At 28.8% G+C, this 24,344-nt stretch overlaps 1 protein-coding gene, 1 long non-coding RNA gene and 1 pseudogene across 4 annotated transcripts; all 3 read right to left on the minus strand.

Moving 5' to 3' along the window:
• Positions 1-2,125: 2,125 nt before the first annotated feature.
• On the minus strand, positions 2,126-5,748 carry LOC149885502 (uncharacterized). 2 transcript variants are annotated; one of them, XR_016454425.1, is made up of 3 exons: positions 5,639-5,748; positions 2,512-2,551; positions 2,126-2,279 (listed from the first exon to the last, which is right to left on the minus strand). It is a non-coding gene; the product is annotated as an uncharacterized LOC149885502 (long non-coding RNA). The 2 variants fall into 2 exon arrangements; XR_016454424.1 differs by lacking the exon at positions 5,639-5,748 and adding an exon at positions 2,843-3,038.
• Positions 5,749-12,688: 6,940 nt separating this feature from the next.
• Positions 12,689-15,710, minus strand: LOC145184262 (creatine kinase B-type-like). 2 transcript variants are annotated; one of them, XM_090093381.1, is made up of 8 exons: positions 15,426-15,710; positions 14,847-15,109; positions 14,315-14,461; positions 13,743-13,989; positions 13,507-13,663; positions 13,279-13,339; positions 13,130-13,188; positions 12,689-13,054 (listed from the first exon to the last, which is right to left on the minus strand). In XM_090093381.1, exons 1-8 carry the CDS (start codon positions 15,632-15,634, stop codon positions 12,935-12,937), a joined length of 1,263 nt encoding a protein of 420 aa, XP_089949507.1. In that variant the 5' UTR covers positions 15,635-15,710; the 3' UTR covers positions 12,689-12,934. The 2 variants fall into 2 exon arrangements, with proteins under 2 accessions (XP_089949507.1, XP_089949508.1); XM_090093382.1 differs by having other exon boundaries at positions 14,315-14,458; positions 15,426-15,708.
• Positions 15,711-21,964: 6,254 nt separating this feature from the next.
• On the minus strand, positions 21,965-23,826 carry LOC145184693 (E3 SUMO-protein ligase KIAA1586-like; annotated as a pseudogene).
• Between the last annotated feature and the right edge of the window lie 518 nt (positions 23,827-24,344).

The raw sequence follows: 24,344 nt of genomic DNA on the forward strand, positions 1-24,344 counted from the left end.
TTAATCTCACACTTTAAAACATCGAAGGATTTCAAATGCGCTATTTCAAGTCCGTTCGGGTTTTTCGGTTCGATTATTCGAATTTAATTAAGTAGCAACTCGATATTGACCAGTTGTTTAATAGGCATTTTATTAGCGAAGCAAAAATTAAAATTTTTATATTAATACTTAATTTTACTTGGTGGTACCGTGTTAGTCAAATGAATACCGCCGGGGCTTACTAGAAAATAGGATTTTATGAACGTTTGTTGATCACGTTTTAATAGACTTTTTTGTTGTTGCTGCTTCGATAAAAGATTTCTTCAGTGCTGTCATCATGAACTTTTGTTGAACACGTGATTTTTTGTTGAACACGTGATTTTTTTTATGAAAGATAAAACATTTTCATGAACATTAAGACGAGAAAACATGTTTTCCTGCTTCGAAGAATTTCTTCACGAAATATTTGGCATAAAGTCTTCGGAATTTACCAATATTTTTTTATTACATAATAATGTAGTTTCCATCACGCTTTATGACATTTTTACCTTAATCATACAAACGTTTTAGTTCCATTTTAAATCGATCAGCTGGTAGTGACCTTAATCACTGCAGCGTGGCCTCCTTAATTTCTTCTTCACACATAAAATCGTGTTAAACACGTTGATCGATTTGAAAGGGAACTAAAACGTTTGTATGATTATTGTTAAGATGCCATGACATGTGATGGAGATTACTTTGCAAGGAAATAACACGCTTTCTAATGTTATTAAAATGTAAATATAATATTGCCAAAAAATAGCAAACGCTTTTCCAATGCCCGATCGTTTTTCTTGGGTACACGCTGGGAATCTCTCGTTTTTACAACATTCGCTACAAACTGTCGGTGGTGATGAAAAACCAGTTTTGGAGTTACATGCTTCAGGAAATCGTTAGAAAATAAAAAGATGTTATCCAATCAATCTTATCAAATGTTCTTCATTACGATCCAGCAGAGCAAGACGTGTTTCAAAGAATATTGTTAATGAGAAAGAATATTCGAAAGCAATAAAAAAAAATTTTTTACTGGAAATTTTTTTTTGAAAATGGTTTTGATATTATTATTTGTTAAGTAATGATCTATAAGGAAAATATTTTAAACAATATATAATTAGAAATTAATATTGTACAATACATATGTTTTGTATTTTTATTGAAAATTAAGATTTGAATTATCTTTTTAAAGATATAGAAGTATGGTAAAAAATATTCGCTTGTGAAGCAATTGCGGTTATATGCAGTGAGTTGTCACTTCCCGAATAGATTTAGTAGAAAGCGATATAAATTGAATTAAAGTTTTCTTTATCTAAAAAAATGTTTTTAACTTTGATTATTTGCTTGAACAAAAAGAAAGTGTTGCCTGCGTAACGTCCTCCTCTGTCTATTCTCTATCATTAACACCAAACGTTTCTTAAGTAACTTTTGAAACTTGTGTTTATGAGAAATAATTCGGTATTCAATAGAAATAAAACTTTACGAGTTAGGTTTATTTCTAACTAGAAGCTAAAGAAGTTAGCTAGACTTTTTTCAATCATTCGTATAAGGATTTTTATCGCCGAGATTTTATTAAGATTTTTGATTTCTAATTAGAGTTCAGATTAAGAAAGTTAATGAATTAAATTCAAACGTGACGACGGTAGAATTGCGTCAAAATTGTAACGGAAAGTAAAAAATTGTTTAAATAACAGATTAAGTTTTATTGTTGACGCTCTGTCTCAGATATTATTTGTAAGCTCCCTCTCTATTGTAAAGGTTTTTATCAAATTGGGTTGTGCATAAGGACTGGCAGTCTCGTATTTAATATCAACTGGCTGTTTCATATTTAATGTCAAATACTTTCCGTTGCTGTGTGCTTGATTAAATTTTTTCCAGTTCTAATATTCCAGTGGAATCCTCGAGGTTTATTTATTTAAGTCATAAAAGCTGGTTTTAGAAACTACGAAAATAAACTTAAAGATCGTTTGCGTCTATCGATATTTAACGCTCAATAAAAGTGTTGCTATAAAGGTCACTTTACGCAACACAAATCTTTTTCTTTCTTAAGACTTAGTCTCTAAGCAAATAAAGAATGAAAATAAATATCTGATAATATTTAATAATACTCTCCTAATTTATCTAAAATGAACAGCACCTCTCTCGCAAGTTTAGATAATTTCTTTTGTTCGTGAACTTTTTCTTTATAAAAGTTGTTGTTCTTTAAACATAAAATTACTTTTAAACTTTTATTTGAACCGTTCGGTGCCGAAAATCGATTAACTCAACTAAACAAAAAGTTAAGAAATGCAATCAAATAATGTTTATTGCTTTTTAAAATTCCTTTCATAATATAAAAAAAATGTCATCATTTAATTGAATTAATCTTTATTTTTCAGGAAAGTCATTATAAATATAAAATGTTTTGACTTTTAAGTGCTTTGAAACTTAAATTTAAGATTTTTCAAAAAGAACTTAATTTGTGCTCTGAACTACTCAATTAGTGCGACATATTCTTACCAAATATTCTCCTATTTTCTACGTCAAGTGGGTTGTTTACCTAACAGAAAAAAATATATAAATAGGAAAACCTAATTTATTGTAAACTACAAACAATATATATTTATTATGTATAAATATATTTATAGTAATATATCAATAACTATATTTCTTAGAAATCGATCCAAAAAATTTAAATTATAAAACCATATATATATATATATATATATATATATATATATATATATATATATATATATATATATATATATATATATATATATATATATATATATATATATATATATATATACACATACATACATATACATACATATACATACACACACACCTAATTAAGTGGTTAGTTTGTCAAATTATTTTTCCTTTTAAAATGAGGAAATTTGTGAATTTAAATCTTTGCAGAATGAGAATGAGATTATATCTCACATTATATCTCATAAATTATCTCACATTAAATCTCACAATATATTTGTGAAACTCATCATGCATTGAACCAAGTTTTAAGTATTATGCTAGTTAGAAGGTGTTACTACGATTTTGTATTTTTGTTTTTAAAAAAATTGCAACACATGATGTAAATAAACAAATCAGTGCGATTTCGTTGTAACCTATATTAATCAGTAGTTTATGATTTATTTATACATCTCCCCTGACATCTCCCTGACTGGGAGTTGCATTATTTATATTATTTGCTTAGATTTCTTCTGTTTGTTTTTAGAGCGGCGAACTCATCGCACCACGAAAATTCTTTTTTTATGGGTAAAATAAGAAATGCTTTAAACTCAATAAGAAAAATCTCTTTTTTAGAATGAATTAAAAAGAAACCCTACGTCTTTCGAACGGCCTAAGCTAAAAATAAACAAAGCTAAATGCACTATTACTTTTAATAAAACTGAATAAAAAAATTTTTTCTAATGAACTCGCTTCAATAAATTTCATTTATAAGTCTTCATGCTATAATTGCTGATATTATTGTTAAAATAGAAAGGGAACACCTTTTTGATGAAAATAAAAAAAACTGAATTTAATCGACAACTTGTTTATAGAAATTTTTTTTCTCACGGCAACTTTAGGTTTGTTGCACGTGACTAATCGCGATATTATTTTTCACTTTTAGAAGGGGGATTGCAAGGTCTTCGCGATTAATCAAAACAAAACAAAAAACGCACTTTAAATTTAACAATAGTACTGATTGAGCTACATTTCTTCTTAAAAAGTCAAAGAGGAAAATAAAATGGTAAGAAGTTCCTATAATGAGATTTGACAAACTTCTAAATAATTTTCAAAGTATTTTGAGATTAAATGACGTTGCTGAAAAACAGGTGGGGAAGAAGACATAACCTCTAATGGTTTTCAGGTCCCCTCCCCCAGTTCTCGCGTTTGTATTTATTTACAACTGGAAAACATGAGCATTGTAAATACAGTTGCCCCATTATGTTTAGACGCCCGCATACATTCATAAAATATTGATTTTTATGGTAAAATTAAAATTGAGATTTTTTTTTTTTTTATTGATCAGCAAAACTTAACAATCATTCATTTGAGTGAACAGTTAATGATCGATTGAATTAAAATATAAATGATTAATTTGACTTGAACAATGGTACCAAGTTTTTTGCAATCAATTAAAAATGATTAACCGTTTTAATCATTTTGTCTAAGAGGTATAATAATTTTAACTATCACGAGCCAGAAAGTATAAACGTTTTTATCATAAAAAATCATTTTCACCATTTCCGATTACAATAAATTATTTTTATTTCAAAAAAATCATAAAAGTTGGATTTATTTCTAAATCTTTTAAGAATATACATAAATAATGAGGTAATAATGAAGTAATAGCTCAATACATGTTGAAACAAACATGGTCAATAAAATCAATCCATCAATAATCAAGCATGTTTTTTTTTTCTTTATGGCTGTCAAGTGGGTTGACCAATATTGTTAGGCTGTATGGTGATTTCACGTGTTTTTTGGATTCATTCTGGGGAAGTCTAATTAAAGTTGAATAAAAACAAGGCTCTGAATCAGGGATTGCATCCTGGCTCTCCAAGGGAACATCATCTTTATTTAACTATTACTTTACTTTAACCAGGCTGCTTCGAATGTTGTAGCTTTTGCTAATGAAAATCATTTTCTCAGGTGTTTCTGGTTTTAAATTATAAATGCTTGCTGTAGAAAAAGCCCTTTCAGACTGAAGTTAGAGGTATAGCCAAACTCCTCTAGCTATTTTTGCCAGCGGTGGAATTTTTCTTTATCTCTCTACCATTCCAAAACTTTTTTGTATGCCAAACTTTGGCATACACACATACTCATTAAACACGACTCAATATCCATTTCAAGAAAAGATTGACTTCAATGGACCTTTAAAGTATCATTTAGCAATTCAGCCATGTTTTCTTCACAAGGATCACCACTTGACGATTTTTGGATATGCTGTGTTGTTATCTCTATAGATATCTCTATAGTTGTTATCTCTATAGTTTTTCCATTTCTGAATTCTTGAGTTAATTCGTGTTTTCCTATCAGCTCGTTAAAAAGTTCTTCCTTGATATTTTTAGGTAAAATTGCTCTTTTTACAAAAGCATTAAATAAATGTCCTAAAGCGGGCTGGGAGTTTTTCTAGGAACTTTTCAATAAGAAGAGAAATTGACTTCGTCAGAAGGTTTTTGTACGCGCTTTTGTCAGAATCATTTTTACTTTTTTACAAACTTACTATCTTAGCAGTCTAGTTGGCTACAGTTGTTTTAATCCTACATTCTGGCTATGACTGCGGCAACTAATAGATGCTTATGTTGTACCGAAGGTCAGTATTTGGTAGAAGATGATTCATATTTAAAACACTTTTTTAAAGATATATACTACGAATTCTGTACTGTTATTTCATATTTATGCGGTATAGCGTTTGTAATAATTCTAAATATATTTTTAAAAAATAAATTGCATATTTACTCAAAAATGATTAAGTTTTATTCGCATTTTTTTAAATTGAAGATATATTAATACAAATTTTAAACTAGAACCAAACAAGGTTTTGAGCAATCGAAAAAAAAAAAAAAAAATAAACTAACCAAATAAGATTACTTAGCAACGATATTTTTAAAAAAATCTTTGAAAAATTTACCAGCAACTCCTTCAGGTTGGAATTATTTTGTTATTTACTTTCTTCCGACGTTTATAATCTCGCATTATAAACATCGGAGAAATGTTTTTGATTATTTTCTAAAAGCAAAGATTACTTCAAGCTTTAACATTACTTTTAAATTAATTACTTATATTTAAAATAATTAGTATTTAAAAAGTATACAGAAAAAATATAAAAAAAACAAACTGTATTTTAGAAGAATTCTATACCGTTCAAATATAATAACTCATTTTAACTCAACGTTTAAAATGAAAGATAGAATGCAACAACTCTAACCTGACGAGCTATCTAAATTAAAATCTGTCTGATGGATTCAAATTTTAATTAAATATTTCGAAATCTTTTTGTCTTGCATTTCTACTTCAATTATGTTACTAAGTAACATTTAATACTATTGCTTTTTAACTTAAACCAAGCATCAATCATCTTAACCTAAAATATCCGACATTTTTTCGAACAAGAGCCCTTACAGCCTAAACTAGTCTCACATGAATTGTCAACAACAAGTCATTTTTATTTAGTTGTTTTTTTAAAAATACACTCCCTTTGAAATATACCTAGATAAATAAAGGCTGCATAAAATATAAGAGACGTTATCTAATAAACATTTGTAAACAAAGATCACTTTAAAATGTTTAAAGGAAAAAAAGTGATTAGAAAACAAAAAGTGATTTATGTCAGAACATGCAGTGGAAAATCTAAAAAATTCATTTAGGGACGACAGGATGTGGACAATTTTGTGTATGTGTGAGACTTAATGAAAACATTTTCTCCTTTTTAATTTCATTAGTTAACAGATTTAGACAAAAAAAAAAAACAAAAACAAGGTATTTTAGTTTGTGTTTAATAACTGCATGTTTGTTCTGGACATCGGCAAAAGGAAAAGTCTCTTTTTATGCTTTCAAATCAAAACACAAGAAACAAAACTTTTGCAGTTGAATAATTTTGCGAAGCATAGTTCGCGAATAGCCTTTATTTTACGATTCACTGCTTAAGAACCACTGCATTATGTTTGTCCAAAAATGCGATACGAATTTCCAAAAGCTTTTTATTATATATTTTTACAACTTAATAAATGAATTTAGATTTGTGACTCTCGAATTTATCTTCTCAGATAAAAAAAAGAGAAAAGAAAACTATTACCAGTTGTTCATTCGTTTTTGATGGAGTATAGAATTGACGAAGAAGAACTTTTCGACATGAGTTCCAAGGTGTCACTAAACAGTTCAGCAAAATACTGACACTTTGCATTTTCATAACAATATTTTATGCTAACGGAATACTTGTTACAAATAAACTTTGGTAACCCAAAGCTGATTATTGCGAAGTTGCAATGAAACCAGGGCTGTTGGAGCTCATTTTGCCTGGAGTCAGAGTCGGAGTCGGAAAAATTGTACCGACTCCGACTCCGGTTTAAAAAAAATCTTTCAAAATTTCATAATTTCCATAAGGATTTTATAGATGTTATTCATTAAAATACTTTATGTTCTGTCAGTCTAAAGCACAAGTATCAAACTCCAGCCCTCCAGTTGTTACAAAACTACTAGTCCCAGGATGCTCTGAAAGCTGTAGGATATCCAGACACAATCGGAATTGTAGTTTGCAACAACTGGAGGACAAAGAGTTTGACGTGTTATTTTTAGGCCTTTAAAACAGTGATAAGCAATGGGTATTTTGCTGCTTATCACTGAGAATCATAAATCACCTCACTTGCGCTCTCCTCTACCTTCCCTTAAACTAGATAACTTCATGATCCACCAACTCCCGACTTAAATTGTCTGGCACTGTGCTACATATTCTTAGTAGAAAGCTAGGCGTGCCACCACCAAGCACCAAAGAGCTGCTCCACAAACAGAAAGACTGTAAGTATTCAGTTAACTTTGTTTCTCTGGAGAGAGAGAGCATTAGAAAATTAGTGATTGAAGAAGCTGTTAAACAAAAAGATGAACTTAATGAATCTCTCAAGGGACGCTTTGTGTTTCTTAACATAGTGAACTATTTTGAAATCAATGTCTAATTTTTTAAAAAAAAAAATGAAGTAGTTACCAAGACATTGGCAGTAAAAGACACCAAAGCTAATCACACCAGCGAATTTCTTCAGGTCTTAGTAAAAAAGATTCTTAAAGAATATGAACTTAAAGAAGCACAAGTTTTTTTCTGTCCAACTGACAAATTTTTAAACATGATTTTGACAAATTCATAATGTTTGTAGCGACTGCATAAGAGTTTATTGCATAACAAGAGTTAAGAAAAGTTTTTTGTTTAGAAATTGTTTTCTGATAAATATTGTTTAAAGCACTAAGCGTTTGGATTATTTGTATCATAGTGATGAAATAGCCGATGTGAACATTTTACTACAGTATATGTGTTGTTACAAATTGGTTACTTATGAAGGAGTCGGAGTCGGAGTCGGGAGTCGGAGTCGGTCCATGATAAAATCAAGGAGTCGGAGTCGGAGTAAGAACAGAAGCTCACTGACTCCGCAGCCCTGATTGAAACAGCTTTAAAACAATTCAATAAATGAAATAACAAAATCAAAATATTACTAAGAAAAAATAACAATAAGTTTATCATTATTAAGTATCTTAGTTACTCAAGCCATTGTGAACAAAGCCGTGCTGAATATGCCATTATGAACCAGCCATAATGAAGAAAACCGTGTTTAAAGTTTATTGGTTCTTTTATATCAAACTGTTTTATATCAAATTGAAATTAAAAAACTAAAAATAAGGTAAGCCTTTTACAATAACAGTGGGTCTGGTTTCGTTGAAATAAACGGCTCAACTAGTGTTCAACCTAAACAAAATGTCCAGTATAAAAAAATTAAAACAATCGATTGGAGTAATGTGGATTTAGGCATGTGTTACCAAAAGATTCTGTCTCGTATTTTAAAACATCGCGAAAAACGTTTTCCAATTTTTTGACATTATTTTAGAATAGCAGCTTTAAACCAACACAGATAAAAACAGCCTGTCACAAAGATTCTTTGTAAAAAACTCAATTGAACCTAAAACTAATTGCCGGATTCTTAATGCAGATGTTTGAATTTCTTGCTTTCTTCACTCGTTAAACAAAACATACAAAAATTTCCTGAAAAATTCCGCTGCGCCGATTTATCTGTTCGCAGTTTCAAAAAAAAAGAGAAATCTTAAAACCGAACCTCACACGCTCACTATTCCCATGACCAAAAAACAAATCAATATAGTACAAATGACTTATTTCAGAGTTTTACTTAAGACAATCAGAAACCGCTTCTTTAGCGCCAATCAGAATGCTGGTTTAAGTCGTGGTAAAGTGTAAAAATGTCATCAAAATGTGCTATATTTCAGAACGTTAAAGCTTAAACATAAACTGGTAACACTCTTACTTAAAGTAAATAAATTCTGTTTAGTAAAGAAATTTAACAACAACAACAACAACAACAACAACAACAACAACAGCAACAATAATAATAGTAATAATTATGATGATAATAATAATAATAATAATAATAATAATAATAATAATAATAATAATAATAATAATAATAATAATAATAATAATAATAATAATAATAATAATAATAATAATAATAATAATAATAATAATAATAATAATAATAATAATAATAATAATAATAATAATAATAATAATAATAATAATAATGATAATAATAATAATAATAATAATAATAATAATAATAATAATAATAATAATAATAATAATAATAATAATAATAATAATAATAATAATAATAATAATAATAATGATAATAATAATAATAATAATAATAATAATAATAATAATAATAATAATAATAATAATAATAATAATAATAATAATAATAATAATAATAACAATAATAATAATAACAATAATAATAACAATAATAATAATAACAATAATAATAATAATAATAATAATAATAATAATAATAATAATAATAATAATAATAGTAATAATAATAATAATAATAATGATAATGATGATGATAATAATAATAATAATAATAATAATAATAATAATAATAATAATAATAATAATAATAATAATAATAATAATAATAATAATAATAATAATAATAATAATAATAATAATAATAATAATAATAATAATAATAATAATAGTAATAATAATAATAACAATAATAATAATAATAATAATAATAATAATAATAATAATAATAATAATAATAATAATAATAATAGTAATAATAATAATAATAGTAATAATAATAATAATAATAATAATAACCATAATAATAATAATAATAACAATAATAATAATAACAATAATAATAATAATAATAATAACAACAACAATAATAATAATAATAATAATAACAACAACAATAATAATAATAATAATAATAATAATAATAATAATAATAATAATAATAATAATAATAATAATAATAATAATAGTAATAACAATAATAAAAAAAATAATAGTAATAACAATAATAATAATAAAAATAATGATGATAATTATTATTATTAAGATATTTTGTTAAAAAGAATCTTATGCTTTCATTAATCTTCTGTTAAAATAAATTTTAGTGACCATTAAATCTTTCTCACCATTAAAATTTTAGTAACCATAAAATCTTTCAATTTCGAAATGTGAAAGTTCGAAAACAAGACAGTGAAAAGTTCGAAAGTTCGAAAAGCAACTTTAAATTTGGTAAACTTTGTCCTTAAGCATGAAAAATATCTGGAAAAGAACAAATTGATAGCGTTTTGTACAAGCCTAGGATTTGTATTTGGGTAGATTCAACAGGGAATCGCTGGAATCCGTAATCAGATAAAGACAACAGAGAATAGCTGGAATGTTTCAAACAGGTCGTTACCAAAAACAACAAAGTTTACACTGCAAACGAAAACTGTGCAGATTTAATAGGCAGTAAGTAATCTTTTTGATTAAATGTTTTATATCGCTAATACACGTGCGTAATACACGTGCGTATGGTCATCTCATGAAAAAATAAATTTTGCTTTTTTAGCAGCAAATGAATGTTATCGTCAAAATTTTTATCTGTTTTAAAAGTTAAGAATAAAATATTTAATCATGAGATCAAAAAGCTATTCTTCCAACAACTAAATTTAAAAAGTTATGTTTGCTCTGATATTGTCTTTATTGTTTAATTGTTTGTAGATCTTTGATGACTCGTCATTTGACGAAAGAAACGTACTACAAGTTATACAACCTTTAAACTCCGTTTGGTTTCACAATTAATCAAGTCATTCAAATTGTCTTAAAAAACCCTGAAAAAAGTAATTGTGGGATATTAGCCGGCGACGAAAACTTTCTTTCGTCGCCGGCAAATATCCCGCAATTATTTTTGTTATTAGCGATCGCCATGGAGGATTCACCCACAGTTACGGAATTTCAAGAAAACCCTTTAGAACTCATTCAGATGAAGGTTGTTCTTTCTGAATTATATCTGCATCATTTTTTAATGATAATGCCAATGATGATTGTGATGGTATCGACGGTGATCATGATATCATGATGATGATGATTGCTATGATGGTGATCGTTATAATGATTATAATTTTGATGATCAAAATCGCAATGATGATCACGATGGTGATCATGATAATAATCATAGTATTAACGTGATAATGATTATCATGATAGTGATGGTTATGATAATGATCGTCATAATCGCCATCAAAATGATTTTGTTCTAATCACTTAACTAAATAGTTGTTTAATCTTAAAATATGATTAAAATATTTATGAAACCTTAAAATATTACTCGTAAAACTCTTTAGGGACCTTTTTTGACCAAAAGCTCTGCTTTCTTTCAGTTTAACAAGTACAATTTTTTTGATTGATAGTCGCGTCGTTCGACTTCATGTACGTAAAATCTTTTTTGATGACTTTGCAATTTAAAAAAAGACTTTTATTGCAAGTTTGTATCTTTTCATAGGTTTTTTAGGTAACCGTGTTCACTGCTACTTTCCTCCTTCCCAACTCGCTTTGTTTGTTTTTGTGGGTGGGCATACATGGTAGACCTTAAAATCTAAATTTCATTTTTTTTTATTCCTAATTATTTGCCAAAGAATTAAATAAAAAAATTTTTATGCATTTTAAAGGCAAATATCGTTATATATGTGACTACCACCTGAGTGTCGACTCAGTTATTTTCACTTTAGCGCTTTACTGCTTTTTGTGTTTCACTTTACAATAAATTAACTTCAATTAGTAATAATTACAATAAAATATCAATAATATCGATCTCTTTCGTCATATCTCATTAAAGAAAGCAAAATAATGTATTTCAACTTATTTTGATAATATCGCTTTGAAACGATAACAGACGCTTAGTTTAAAGGATAAAGGGAGAATCAGTGACATTTTTTTCATTATCACTGATTTATTTCTTCAAAAGAACACTTTTTTTACTTACATAAACGTGAGTGAGAATAATGTTGGGAGTTCGATAATCAGTATTTTAAGTTGGCATGTTTGAAAACTGTCCTTGGTCCCCGAATATATAAGTATCAATCAGTAGCAGTCGACACCAACGAATGCTATTGATGTGTTTGCGAAATATGAACCGCAAGCAGGTTTTTTATTCAAGCAAGCTGTCATGACTGTTTTTAATATTTTTTTTTGTCAACCAGAATTATCCGTAAATTCCAATGATGGCAACGATTAATATAAGTTTTGCAAAGACTATGTTCTCAATGACTTTTGAGCGATTAAATTAATTTTAGATTGTGAAAAGGCCGTTCTTGATTAAATAGATATTGATGAGGTTGTCGCATAATAGTCGTTAAGCACACAAAACAAGGCGTAGAAAGCATAAACTTTGTTTGCAGTTAATAAAATTTTTTTTAGTCAAAAAATTGCTCAAAGTTTGTTTTTGCAATTAAACTGAAACTAAGGTTTTGTACTAAATGGTTATTTAAAAAGGGCGGATTGCTTTTGACAAATAAAACGTCACTCTTTGTTTAGGAACCTGTTTGAAACGGGATTGAAACAATTTTCTCTTAATTAGCCATAAAATTTACGAAATTTTTTTTCAGAATGATTACAACATTTCATGCATAATGAAATTTATTTTAAAACAAGGTTAAATTTTCTAAGCTGACAAGTTTTAAGATGTTTTTCAATTCCTCGATAGATAAATACTGGGGTCGTCCCTACGCACAGCTACTGCTTCTCTAAACATTTTAACTTCTGTTTTAAAATGAAATTTAGGCATCATAACATCTCAGTGATTAAAACTCAAAGAAAACCGATTAACTTTTCAGAACGAAAATGTAGAAAGAAATGATAAAGACGTCATCGATCAAAAATGCTTCTGTAAGACCGTACGTCAGAGAGCGAAATGCCATCTTCCAACTTCTTTTCGATTTCGCACAGCTTGTTTACAGCGTCAGCGACTTGGTGGAGCAACTCAGCCTAAAAATGAAACAGTGTTTTTTAAAAAAATGTTGGTGCTCTGTACCGGTTGCGTTTGCTGGATACTCTTATTACCTCCGTGAATCCAAGACGATCTTTGTTGTAAACGTCTACCCATCCTCTTTTCAATGCATCTGTACAAATAAAAAAACGTCTTGATTTTAAGTAAAATATCAACAACATTGTGAACCATAGAATACGAATATGGCAGACGTAAAGATTACCTCGATCCTCTGCTCCGAGATGCAAGCGTAAGTTTATTGCCACCTCATTGAAACTCTCGTGCTAATAAAAGTGAAATGAAATGTGTGCATTTATCAATATTTGTAATTATGCCGTCACTCGTCTGGAACCAGTAAGTTTTCTCTTATTATTTTTCATTTTTATGAACTTTTTTTTAACAGTTAAAAAATGTTCAAATGATTTTGTAATTTACAAACGAGCATATTTACCCTGATTGTTCTTGGGAGATTTACCGACACCGCGACTCGTAATGCACTTCCTATACCACTCGGGCAAGGCAACAAGTATCCGTAATCGCAATGCTCAGCAAACGTTAACTGATTTTCCAACAAAATTGTTTCAAATTCGTTCATAACTGATTGAAATCTGCAAAGAAAAACGTTTTTAAAAGTGTTTATCAACTACTACGAGCAACTTTATATCGCGCATGTGCACAGGCTCTTACTTTTTGTAAGATTCAATGATATTTGATTCATCGCTGCAAAACATTAGACGCAGATGTTCATTGAAGTTAATCCACGCCATGAAGTTTAGTTGAGCGTTGTAAAATACTCCCCTTCCGCGTGCCGGTCCATCTGATGACAGCGATCTGTTAATGGCTATCATGGAGGCCGTTTGCAACTTGCTGGGTAAGCAAGCTTTTACGTCAGCTGTTATCTCGGACAAACTGACGTAATTTCCTGCATAACATCCTGAAAAAATTTGTTTAACTTTAAATGAAACATCGTTTAATTTAAAAATTTAAACGTAAACTAGTTTTAGCAGCGAAAAAAAAAGTGAAAGTCACAATGCAAAGATTCGTTAGCTCTTTCCTAGAGAAATTCTTAGCTAATAATAACAAAATTAGCTAAAAATAAAAAAATTCATAGGTATGAATAACATTAGGATACAGTAATAAAAAGAATAAAATTGCAATAAAAATAAGTCTTTTTTTTTAGATTGGAAAGTCATCAAAAAATTAGATTAAATTTTTTTCTTGGAAAACAACGTTTTCGATTAATAAAAGAAAAAAACAACCTTTTAAGGATAATAACGCAGTTTTTAAAAGTAACTCGATATGACTACTCTCTGCTCGACTGCATGATGGTGGGAATCTGAACCCTTGTAAGCATCTGCTTATTAAAAAGTACGAAGATTTTACGTACTTGGAGTCGAACGGCACTACTATCAATCAAAAATATCGTATTTATGTTAAACTGAAAGAAAGCAGAACATTTGGTCAAAAAGGTCCCTAAAGAGTTTTACAAGTGATATTTTAAGGTTCATAATATTAAATAAGTATTTCGTTAAGTAATTAGAACAAAATCATTTTGATGACAATTATGACGATCATTATCATGATCGTCATAATCATGATAATCATCACGTCGTAAATATTATGATTATTATCATGATCATTATTGTGATTTTGGTCATTACAATTATAATCATAACAAAGATCACCATCATAACAATTATCATCATTATGATATCATGATCATCGTCAATGTCATCACAATCATTGTCATGATCATTAAAAAAGATGGAAATGTACTCCAAAAAGAAAAACCTTCATTTGAAAGAGTTCTAAGAGGTTTTGTTTTTATGCCGTAACTGCGGGTGAATCCTCCATGGCGATCGCTAATCACAGGATCAAAAAGTGACGAAAAATGATCATAGCAAAATTCGTCACCGGCAATAATGCCACAACTATTTCTTTCATGGTTCTCCAAGCCAATTTGAATGGCTTGATCAATTGTGAAACCAAACGGAGTTTTAACGTTGTATAACTGAGAGTACGTTTCTTTCGTCAAATGACGAGCCATCAAAGATCTACAAACAATCAAACAATTAAGACAATATTATATATTTATTATATATAATGTTATATGTAATATAACATATAAATCAAAATATATAACCATAGTATCAGAACAAATAAAACTTTTAAAATTTGGTTGTTGGAAGAACTTTTTGATTTCATGATTAAATATTTAACTTTTAAACTTTTAAACATAAAAAAAATTGACAATAAAGCTCATTTGCCTATTGCTTCGAAAAAACAAAAGTTTTTTTTTATGAAATGACCATACGCACGTGTATTACGCACGTGTGTTAGCGACACAAAGCATTTAATTAAAAGTATTACTTATTGCCACTTAAATCTGGATAGTTTTCGTTTGCTGGGTAAAAGGTTTTGTTTTTCGTAACGACGACCTTTTCGACACATTTTGGCGATTCCGTGTCTTTATCAGTTTCAATGGTGACATCTCTTCGGCATTTTCGATTTAAATATTTGCAGGTCATGTAACCTAAAACGAATCCTGCGCTGGACCACAACGCTATCGATTTGATCATTGCAAAAATCTTTCTCACTTTAAGACAAAATTCATCAAATGATTTTAAGTTGCAATTCGAACTTACACTGTTAAAATAAAATTTGACGTCATCGAAATATCATATTTTTCACATTTCGAAATTAAAAGATTTTGAAGTGATTGCTAAAATTCAGTTTAACTGAAAATTAATGAAAATATAAGATTTTTAAAAAAATCTCAATTATTTTTATCACTATTCTTACTAATATTGCTAATATTATAATTATTGTTATTATTATTATTGTCAATATCATTATTTGTATTATTATTATAGTTATTATTATTTTTATTATTATTATTATTATTAATATTGTTATTATTGTTGTTAATATCATTATTATTATTATTGCTAATACTATTATTTTTTTTTGTTAGTATCATTGTTATTATTACTATTTTTATTAATATTATTATTTTTGTTAATATTATTATTTTTATTAATATTATTATTTTTGTTAATATTATTATTTTTATTAATATTATTATTTTTATTGTTATTACTTTTATTGTTATTATTATTATTGTTATTATTATTATTATTATTATTATTGTTTTTATTATTATTATTGTTATCCCTATTATTACTATTATTATTATTATTATTATTATTATTATTATTATTATTATTATTATTATTATTATTATTATTATTATTATTATTATTATTATTATTATTATTATTATTATTGTTATTGTTATTATTGTTATTATTTTTATTGTTATTATTATTATTATTATTACTAATATTTTTATTATTATTATTATTGTTATTGTTATTATTGTTATTATTATTATTGTTATTACTATTATTATTATTATTGTTAATACTATTATTATTTTTTTGTTAATATTATTATTACTATTATTATTATAATTATTATTGTTCTTATTGTTATTATTATTATTTTTATTGTTCTTCTTATTAGTATTACTTTTATTGTTTTTGTTATTATATCAATCTTTTTTTTAATAATTATTACAATATATATATATATATATATATATATATATATATATATATATATATATATATATATATATATATATATATATATATATATATATATATATATATATATATGTATATATTTTGCCAATAAACAATTAATTTTAACTAATTTGAAAATAATAATAAATTAATCTTTTTTAAAATGTCTAATATCCGAATAATTACATGTCTCGCTCTTACGTTTCTAATATTGTCAGCGTTTTGTTGATCAAGCAACCCAAAATTTCAAGTGAGTTTCTTTACAAAATAGAACTTATATACTTTTTATGTAAGAGCGTTACTAGTTTATGTTTAAGCTTTGACGTTCTGGAATATAACCTATTTTGATAACATTTTTACACTTTGCCACGGCTAAATTTCAAATTAATATAGAAGAAGCAATACGTAGCAAACTTTAAACACGGCCTTGTTCATACCCAGCCGGCACAATAACGTCTAAAAGACGTATTTAAGAGGTATTTTTTTGGTTATTAAAATGTCGCCGTAGGCGTCTAAAACGTGAGACGGTAAGACGCCTTTTTACAGATATCTGAAAGAGGTATTTTGATTGCGTCTTTTAGACCTCGAAGCTGGTGATCGGCCGAAAATCGGTTCGGTACCGGTTCCGGTTTCGGATATATTTAAGATTTCGTTTCCGACCGAATTTTCGTTTCAAAATGCTACGGAATAAGATATCATAAGCTTTATTTAGCATTATAGCGCTATTATCATTTTGATAAAGATGATTTAAATAATTTTTTTTTTAATTAAGTGTTAATTCTGAGAGTAAATGGAAGTAGGACTTTGCTTTGTTTGAAAATTTATTATTTTTCTTGTTTAAATTCATTGTAAATTAATGTCCTTATCTTGTTTTTTCCATTATTAGTTGAAAGACAATATTTTTGTTATGCGTATAATTTTTTTATAAATAGATATATATTAAATATTAAAACTAACAATGTAATCTATAAAGTATTAAAATATTCGTTATTTCTATTGAACCAACTCACTGTTATCATGAAATCCAATATTGCCAACCTAGCTGACCCAAGAATGCCACTTATATGGGGTGATAGTGTACACATCCCAGGGTCACCTGGTGCAAATTTTGAAATCTTTTAGGTACGTCTGCGGGAAAAAAGTGACTTTGAAGTTACAAAAATGGAAAAAATTTACCTTCTTTTTTGACATAGCAAAACCGCTATAAAATCCATACTATTAATCATAGACCAATAAAATTTGGTGGCAATGTAGCCTATGCCAATACCAAGATTTGGGTTAAATTTTATCCCAATCCCTGCAGTATAACAAAAGTTATGGTAGTTTTAGTGTTGATTTTTTGTTGATTTTTTCACTTCCAGTGCAAAACTTTACTAATTACTGCTTATTACAAGCCCCCAGGCCATAATGTGGGTAACACATGTGCTCTAGTTGAATATACCAACAACATTGTAAAATAAGGATTTTGATGTTCTTATCAAAATTTTTGGTTTCGGGAGTCAAAACTGTTGTTCTTGAATGAGCCCTATTTACACCATATGGACCTTTTTCTATATAAAACCTTATATGACAGTACTATTAGTGCCCCATAAGCTTTCTTTTAACTAAACTACTACCTTAGAAGTTAGTTGAGACATTTTAACAGGTTTTTTGATGAAAATTATAAAAAATCTTGACATTTTTTACTCTAGTAAAATGGCGCTTATTCTACACATGGATTTAGCCCTGAGGATTTGTGAGCAAAGCAAAGAAATGTGTTGAAAACCTTTTGCATGTGATTTTTAACTGGTCAACATGTATTGTGTGTTGAAAAACCCATTTCATACATAAAATCAGCTAAAAATGCCTAGAATTTCCTTAGTGTTTTGTTTTCAAAATCATTATCAAATGTACAAATTGTAAAGTTCAATAAATTTACACTAACAGTGAATTAATTTCTAAAATTTATTTAACTCTATTCTTTTCTTGTGATATCTTCACACTCTTTAACTTATTTGACATGACATTTAAAGCACTGGTCAGCTTACTATTCTCAAAATGAACATTTTTTCTACTCCATCATAAGATGTGCTTAAATTTAGTTTCAAAGTTTTAAGTGTTTTAATTTTAGTCTTGTTCCATTTTTGTTTTTACAATGATTAGAATAATAAAAGGGTTTTGCATAAGAGGAATTAACAATATCAACCCATCATCAGTTGAATAAGAGCGTACATGATTAATTTGATTTTTGCTTTGATTTTGTACGCTGTGACGTACATATCGTAAAAAGTTAAAATCATAACATGACTTTGTTTTTGTGGCACTGAACTGAAACGTTTGCAGAAATATCTAAAATTATTAAACCTTTCACTTGAAAATCGTTATTTGTGGTAAAAAATTTTATTTTTCATTTTTTATAATATACAAATTGTTAGGCTGAAGTAATTGGATTGATTTAGGTAAATATGTAGCTCTAAATATAGCAATATGTTATTTATTTGAAATACACCTACCTCAAGGTGACGTATATGTTATTGTATTAAATTCACATTATCAAAGATGGCAGGATTCTAAAGATTATCATTATCTTGAACTCCAATCAAAATAAATCTAGGCATCTCTCATGATGATATTATAGAGAATCCTATAGTAATGTTAATAATGAAATAACATTGCCAGAATTCTTAATCTTTGTCTATCATATTCTTCAATTTCATATTATAGTTCAATTTGTTTAGGTACACAGCTACAATCCACTGACTCCTTAAGATGCCAAATCTGGCAAGAAACCATGAGCAGAACAGAAAGTGTATCTGCATGCTCTGCCTTCAAAAATGTGGCCGACAGATGACTGCTTTTCAGGCTGAACGAGTTTGTCGTATTTACCAGACAAATCTTGATGGGTGTGACTCTTGTGTGCGTCAAGGTCTTTGTGAATCATGCAGAATTGCCTTAAGACGAAAAGAGGAAGAAAAGGATGTTGCTTTGCCAAAGTTGTTTGATTTCAAATCTATCCGAGTCAGAGCTAAAACACGTAGTCATGCGTGTGACTGCTTGATTTGCAAAATGGACAGTCTAGGTTTCCAGAAAAAGCTGAACCTAATGAAAAAATGAAAGTGAATCAAATACCAGCTGTGAGATGCAGTAACTACCTCAGCCTATTAGGTAAGGGATTTCCACATCATTGTTCTCAGTTAAAGTTCAGGGAAAATATACAAAAATTGGCTTCATTAGATCCCAAAGATGCAGAACAGATAGCATACAATGTGATTGAAAATAAAGTAGCATCTCCAAAAGCCACAATTCGTTTAGCAAAAGCATCTGGAGGTCATCCACTCCCTGTTACTCCAGGTACAATGTCAGCAAAAGTTAGTTATAATATTATAACTTTGTAAGTGATTAATTATAAAATGATTGTTTTTGTAATTTTTGTTTGCTAAAGGTAATATATGCAAATTTTCTATAGGGTCAAGTGCAGCAAGATCACATTCTGCCACATCAACATTGACAACCCAAAACCTCATCAATGTACAAATTAACACTGGCCTCTCCAAGAATGGGATCAAAAAATTAGTGAAAACTGTTCATCAGTCATCAGACAAGAAGATGGCTGAGCCCAACTTTTATGCCAATTTTCAAATGGCTGGTCAACAACTGAAGGAGTTTTTTACTTTTACAGACTTAAAAACCACAGATTCCAAAGGTTGTGACACAACCCATGATGTTGTTCATTGCAAAGATTTGTCTGTTCTGGTTAGTCAAGTCATTCAATCTAGAAAAACTTCAGGTGGCTACTTTGTCAAATTAGGTATTGATGGAGGGAAAGGTTTCCTCAAGTTTTGTGTCAGTGTTATTGAGAGTTCCACAGAACAAGATAAATCGAACTCACCACCTCAAAATCAACTTTTGAGTTCCAGAGCGGCAAAACAACAAGTGTGAAAAGACAAATTCTTGTAGCAGTCTCTGAAGATTTGCCAGAAACTCATTCTAATATTCAAAAGGTCTGGTCATTCATCAATGCAGATGCTCTGAAGTTGATTATTGCGTGTGACATGAAAGTTGCCAACATTATTTGTTGACTTCAAACACACTCAAGCATGCACCCTTGTTGTTGGTGTGATATTGACTCAAAGAACCTTGCTTGCAGAGGCAGTTTAAGAACACTTGGCTCAGTCAAAAGAAATCTCAAGTCTTTTGAAAAATCGGGTGGAATGTTGGCCAAGGCCAAAAGGTTTGGCAATTTTGTTCACAAGTCAATTATCAATGGACCTAAAGATACACTGATTCTAGACATCATTCCACCAATGGAGTTACACCTTCTTTTGGACACAGTCACTCAGCTCTTCAAAATTCTCAAAACTGTGTGGTCTGATGCTGAAAAGTGGCCAGCCATGCTTCACATTCACCAAAGCCCGTATTATGGCGGACACTTTGAAGGCAATGAATGAAGAAAGTTGTTGAAAAATGTTGATGTTTTACAATGTCTTGCTGAAGAAACTTCCAACACCCAAGTTCTTGCTATCATTAGAGCTTTCAAAAAGTTTAATTTGGTTGTGAATTCATGCTTTGGAAATGTACTAGAAAAGGATTTTTCTGTCAAGATTGATCAATTTAAAGCTACATATTTGGCAATCCAACTTGGAACCATCACGCCCAAAATCCACACAGTATTCCATCACATCAAGGATTTTGTAAACATAAAACAATTGCCCTTAGGACAATTCAGTGAACAGGCTGTTGAGACTGCACATCAAGATTTTCACCAGCATTGGTCAAGATACAAAAGAGATAAAACCCACCCTGAATACAAAGAAAAGCTGTTCGGTTTTCTTGTGGATTTGAATAGTAAACACCTTTAGAAAATAATGAAAAGTTTTCATCCGTTCAGTTTCATTTTAATGGATTAATTTTACTTGTTAGAAGAGAATTTAAGCTCATAAGAATCCCATTATAATGAATTATGGTCAATTTCAAATAAAATATTTAAAACTTGTCCCAATCTTATGACAAACTTTAATGCCGATTGAGAATAGTAAGCTGACCAGTGCTTTAAATGCCATGTCAAATAAGTTAAAGAGTGTGAAGATATCACAAGAAAAGAATAGAGTTGAATAAATTTTAGAAATTAATTCACTGTTAGTCAGTGCTCGAAGTGGGAAAAAAAAGGTAGCGGGATGGTTTTTAATATTTTCTAATCACCATCCCACGTATCCTAAAATTATTGATTTCGTATTTTGTGTAGATTAAATAAAGGAATTATAAATCCCTAGAGTATTCCTATAGTAAAAAACCTATATTAAAAAAACAACTCGAGGTCCGTTATATTCTTAAGAGGCAGTCACCGTAAAATATTGAGTTGAGTTTCACATCAAACGTCATTAAGCAATCAAAAAACAATGGTATATTTAAACATTTTATTTTTAAACAAGTCTTATTTTTTTGTATTTACCAATTTTTAAATAATTGAAAAAAAAATTCGGTCAGAATATCTTCCAAAATATATCACTTTCATTTATAGACTTTAATGCCGGCGCTTCACAATTCCTAAAATTAGCATCGCGATGTCCTTTCCCAAACCACTTAATGACATAATCCTTTGGATCGAAATGCGTAATTGGTGGACCTACTAATGAAATGAACATTAAACTCGACACAGTTTTTATTAATAAAGAGTTTCGCAAGGAAGATAAGATTATATTCATAGTAGAAAAAGAACGCTCACATTCAGCTGTTGAAACAATCAAGGCATTTATAACAGTTCTCAGAGGCTGAAGATCATTAGGGGTTTTATTACAGTCACCAGTGGAAATGTATTCACAAAACCCTTGGACTGCCGTAATTTCACAAATATTTAACGTTTTTGCTAATTGTCTAATATCGTTATCTCCAAAGCATGGATCTTGGTCTGCAAACCATTGTGGCTTATCAAAAGTTTGTAAATTTTTTATTAAATTATCGTATTTTTGTTTGTTTGGATCATTTTCTTTGTCTTTTAAAGATTTATGCGCAGCTCTAGTTGTAAACATTCTAGAATCAGAAATTTCACTTAGTTTACTAAAAAATTCATTTTGATTAATTTTAGAAACTTTTCCGATCTGTAGTTTGACGCCTTTAAATTCAAACTTTTCTGCTGCAAGCTGCATTTGCGAATAATATTCACCTGAATTATTTCTCATTGATTGAAATATATGGTATTTTAAGGTGATAAGCCGATGTGCATCAGGTAAAGAAGTTTGCCTCTCTTGTAATTTTTTAGAATGATGTTCTAGTTCTATTAAAGCATCTAGCATTAGTCCCATGTTAAGTATGAAATTGATATCACATAATTTATTTTTAAGACCTGCATATTGGGCTCTATCTCCTCCATTACGCCTAAAATCCAATGAAGATTCATGAAAGTGTTGATACAATGCTGCATAATTATTCCAAACAGCCATCAGAGATCGAGCGCTAGACAACACCCATCTAGTCCCTAGAATTCGTCCAATGGAATTTAGTTTTACACTTAAAGCCATAGCAACAGTTTCCAGCTCTTTTTTGTTTTTAGGAGATGCACTGTAAATGGAATATAATTTATCAAAAAAGCTTTTCATGTGACAAATTGGTAAGATATCGCACACAACATCATTTACTGCTAACTCTAATCGGTGATTGCTACAATGCCATAAAATCAAATTAGGAAACTGATTCAAAAGTAACTGGGCCACGCCTGCCTTTTTGCCAAGCATATTAGAAGCACCATCTTATGCAAAAGACACCCAATTACGTAATAAAAAATTTTTGTCAAAACCAAAATCGTGTAAAGCACATATAAAAGAGTTTGCAATAGACGAGGCTTCTGTATTTCTTAATTCGATAAGATCAAAATAAATACTATTGACAATATTTATTTCTGGAATGTTCACTCTCAAGCAGATTGGCAGAGCAGACTTTTTGCTCATCGTGGTAGATTCATCTATCATAAACCCTACTTTACTATCGTTATAAAGAATATATTTTACAAGCTTAGTGCGCATTTCATTTGCAATGTCATAAACAATATTAGCGCATGCGTGATCAGATTGTAAAATACGTCCCATGTCTAAACCATTTTCTACCTGTAATAATATTAGTTCTTTCAAATCAGAAAATGGACGATTCCTTTTTGCAATGTGATAAACAGTGCGAAATATGCGGTAGGTAGTTTTGTGCTGATTGATCTGCATTTTTGAACTAAACATCTCTATGGTGTTTTTTTTGGACTGAGAAATAATTTTACAAGCTTTTTCGTGTGCAACTGATAGTTTATGGCTTGAAAGCTTTTTCCTCATTGATTGTTGTTTTTTTTCTTTTGTTTCGCCATACTCCTTAACGTTGCCAAGCATCCACTCGCTAGCCAATTTTATTCCTTGAGATTTTTATAATAAGTAAATTTTTTTTAAATCATAGCATTTAATGTTGAGTAAATCTACTATGTACTATATTTTATTTCACCAAAAAAAAACTCTAATGATACTTTAACGAAAAAAAAAGCCAATGTCGCTTTTTGTTGTTTGGTAACTTTTTATTTAAAATACAAAAGAAAAGACGCAATGTTTTATAATTATCGATTTAGTTTTTGAACTTTCTACCGCAAATTTTTAAATAACAGCTGAGACTTTAGTTCATAAAATTCGCATATTGCCGCAAACTTTAAAATTGTTTTTACAAGTTTATTTATAGGAGGAAAATAAAATAAAATTTC

This window comes from Hydra viridissima, unplaced genomic scaffold (genome assembly GCF_058129835.1).
Source record: "Hydra viridissima isolate aposymbiotic clone 2 unplaced genomic scaffold, HvirCarnegie_v1 scaffold_7, whole genome shotgun sequence".
NCBI lineage: Eukaryota > Metazoa > Cnidaria > Hydrozoa > Anthoathecata > Hydridae > Hydra > Hydra viridissima.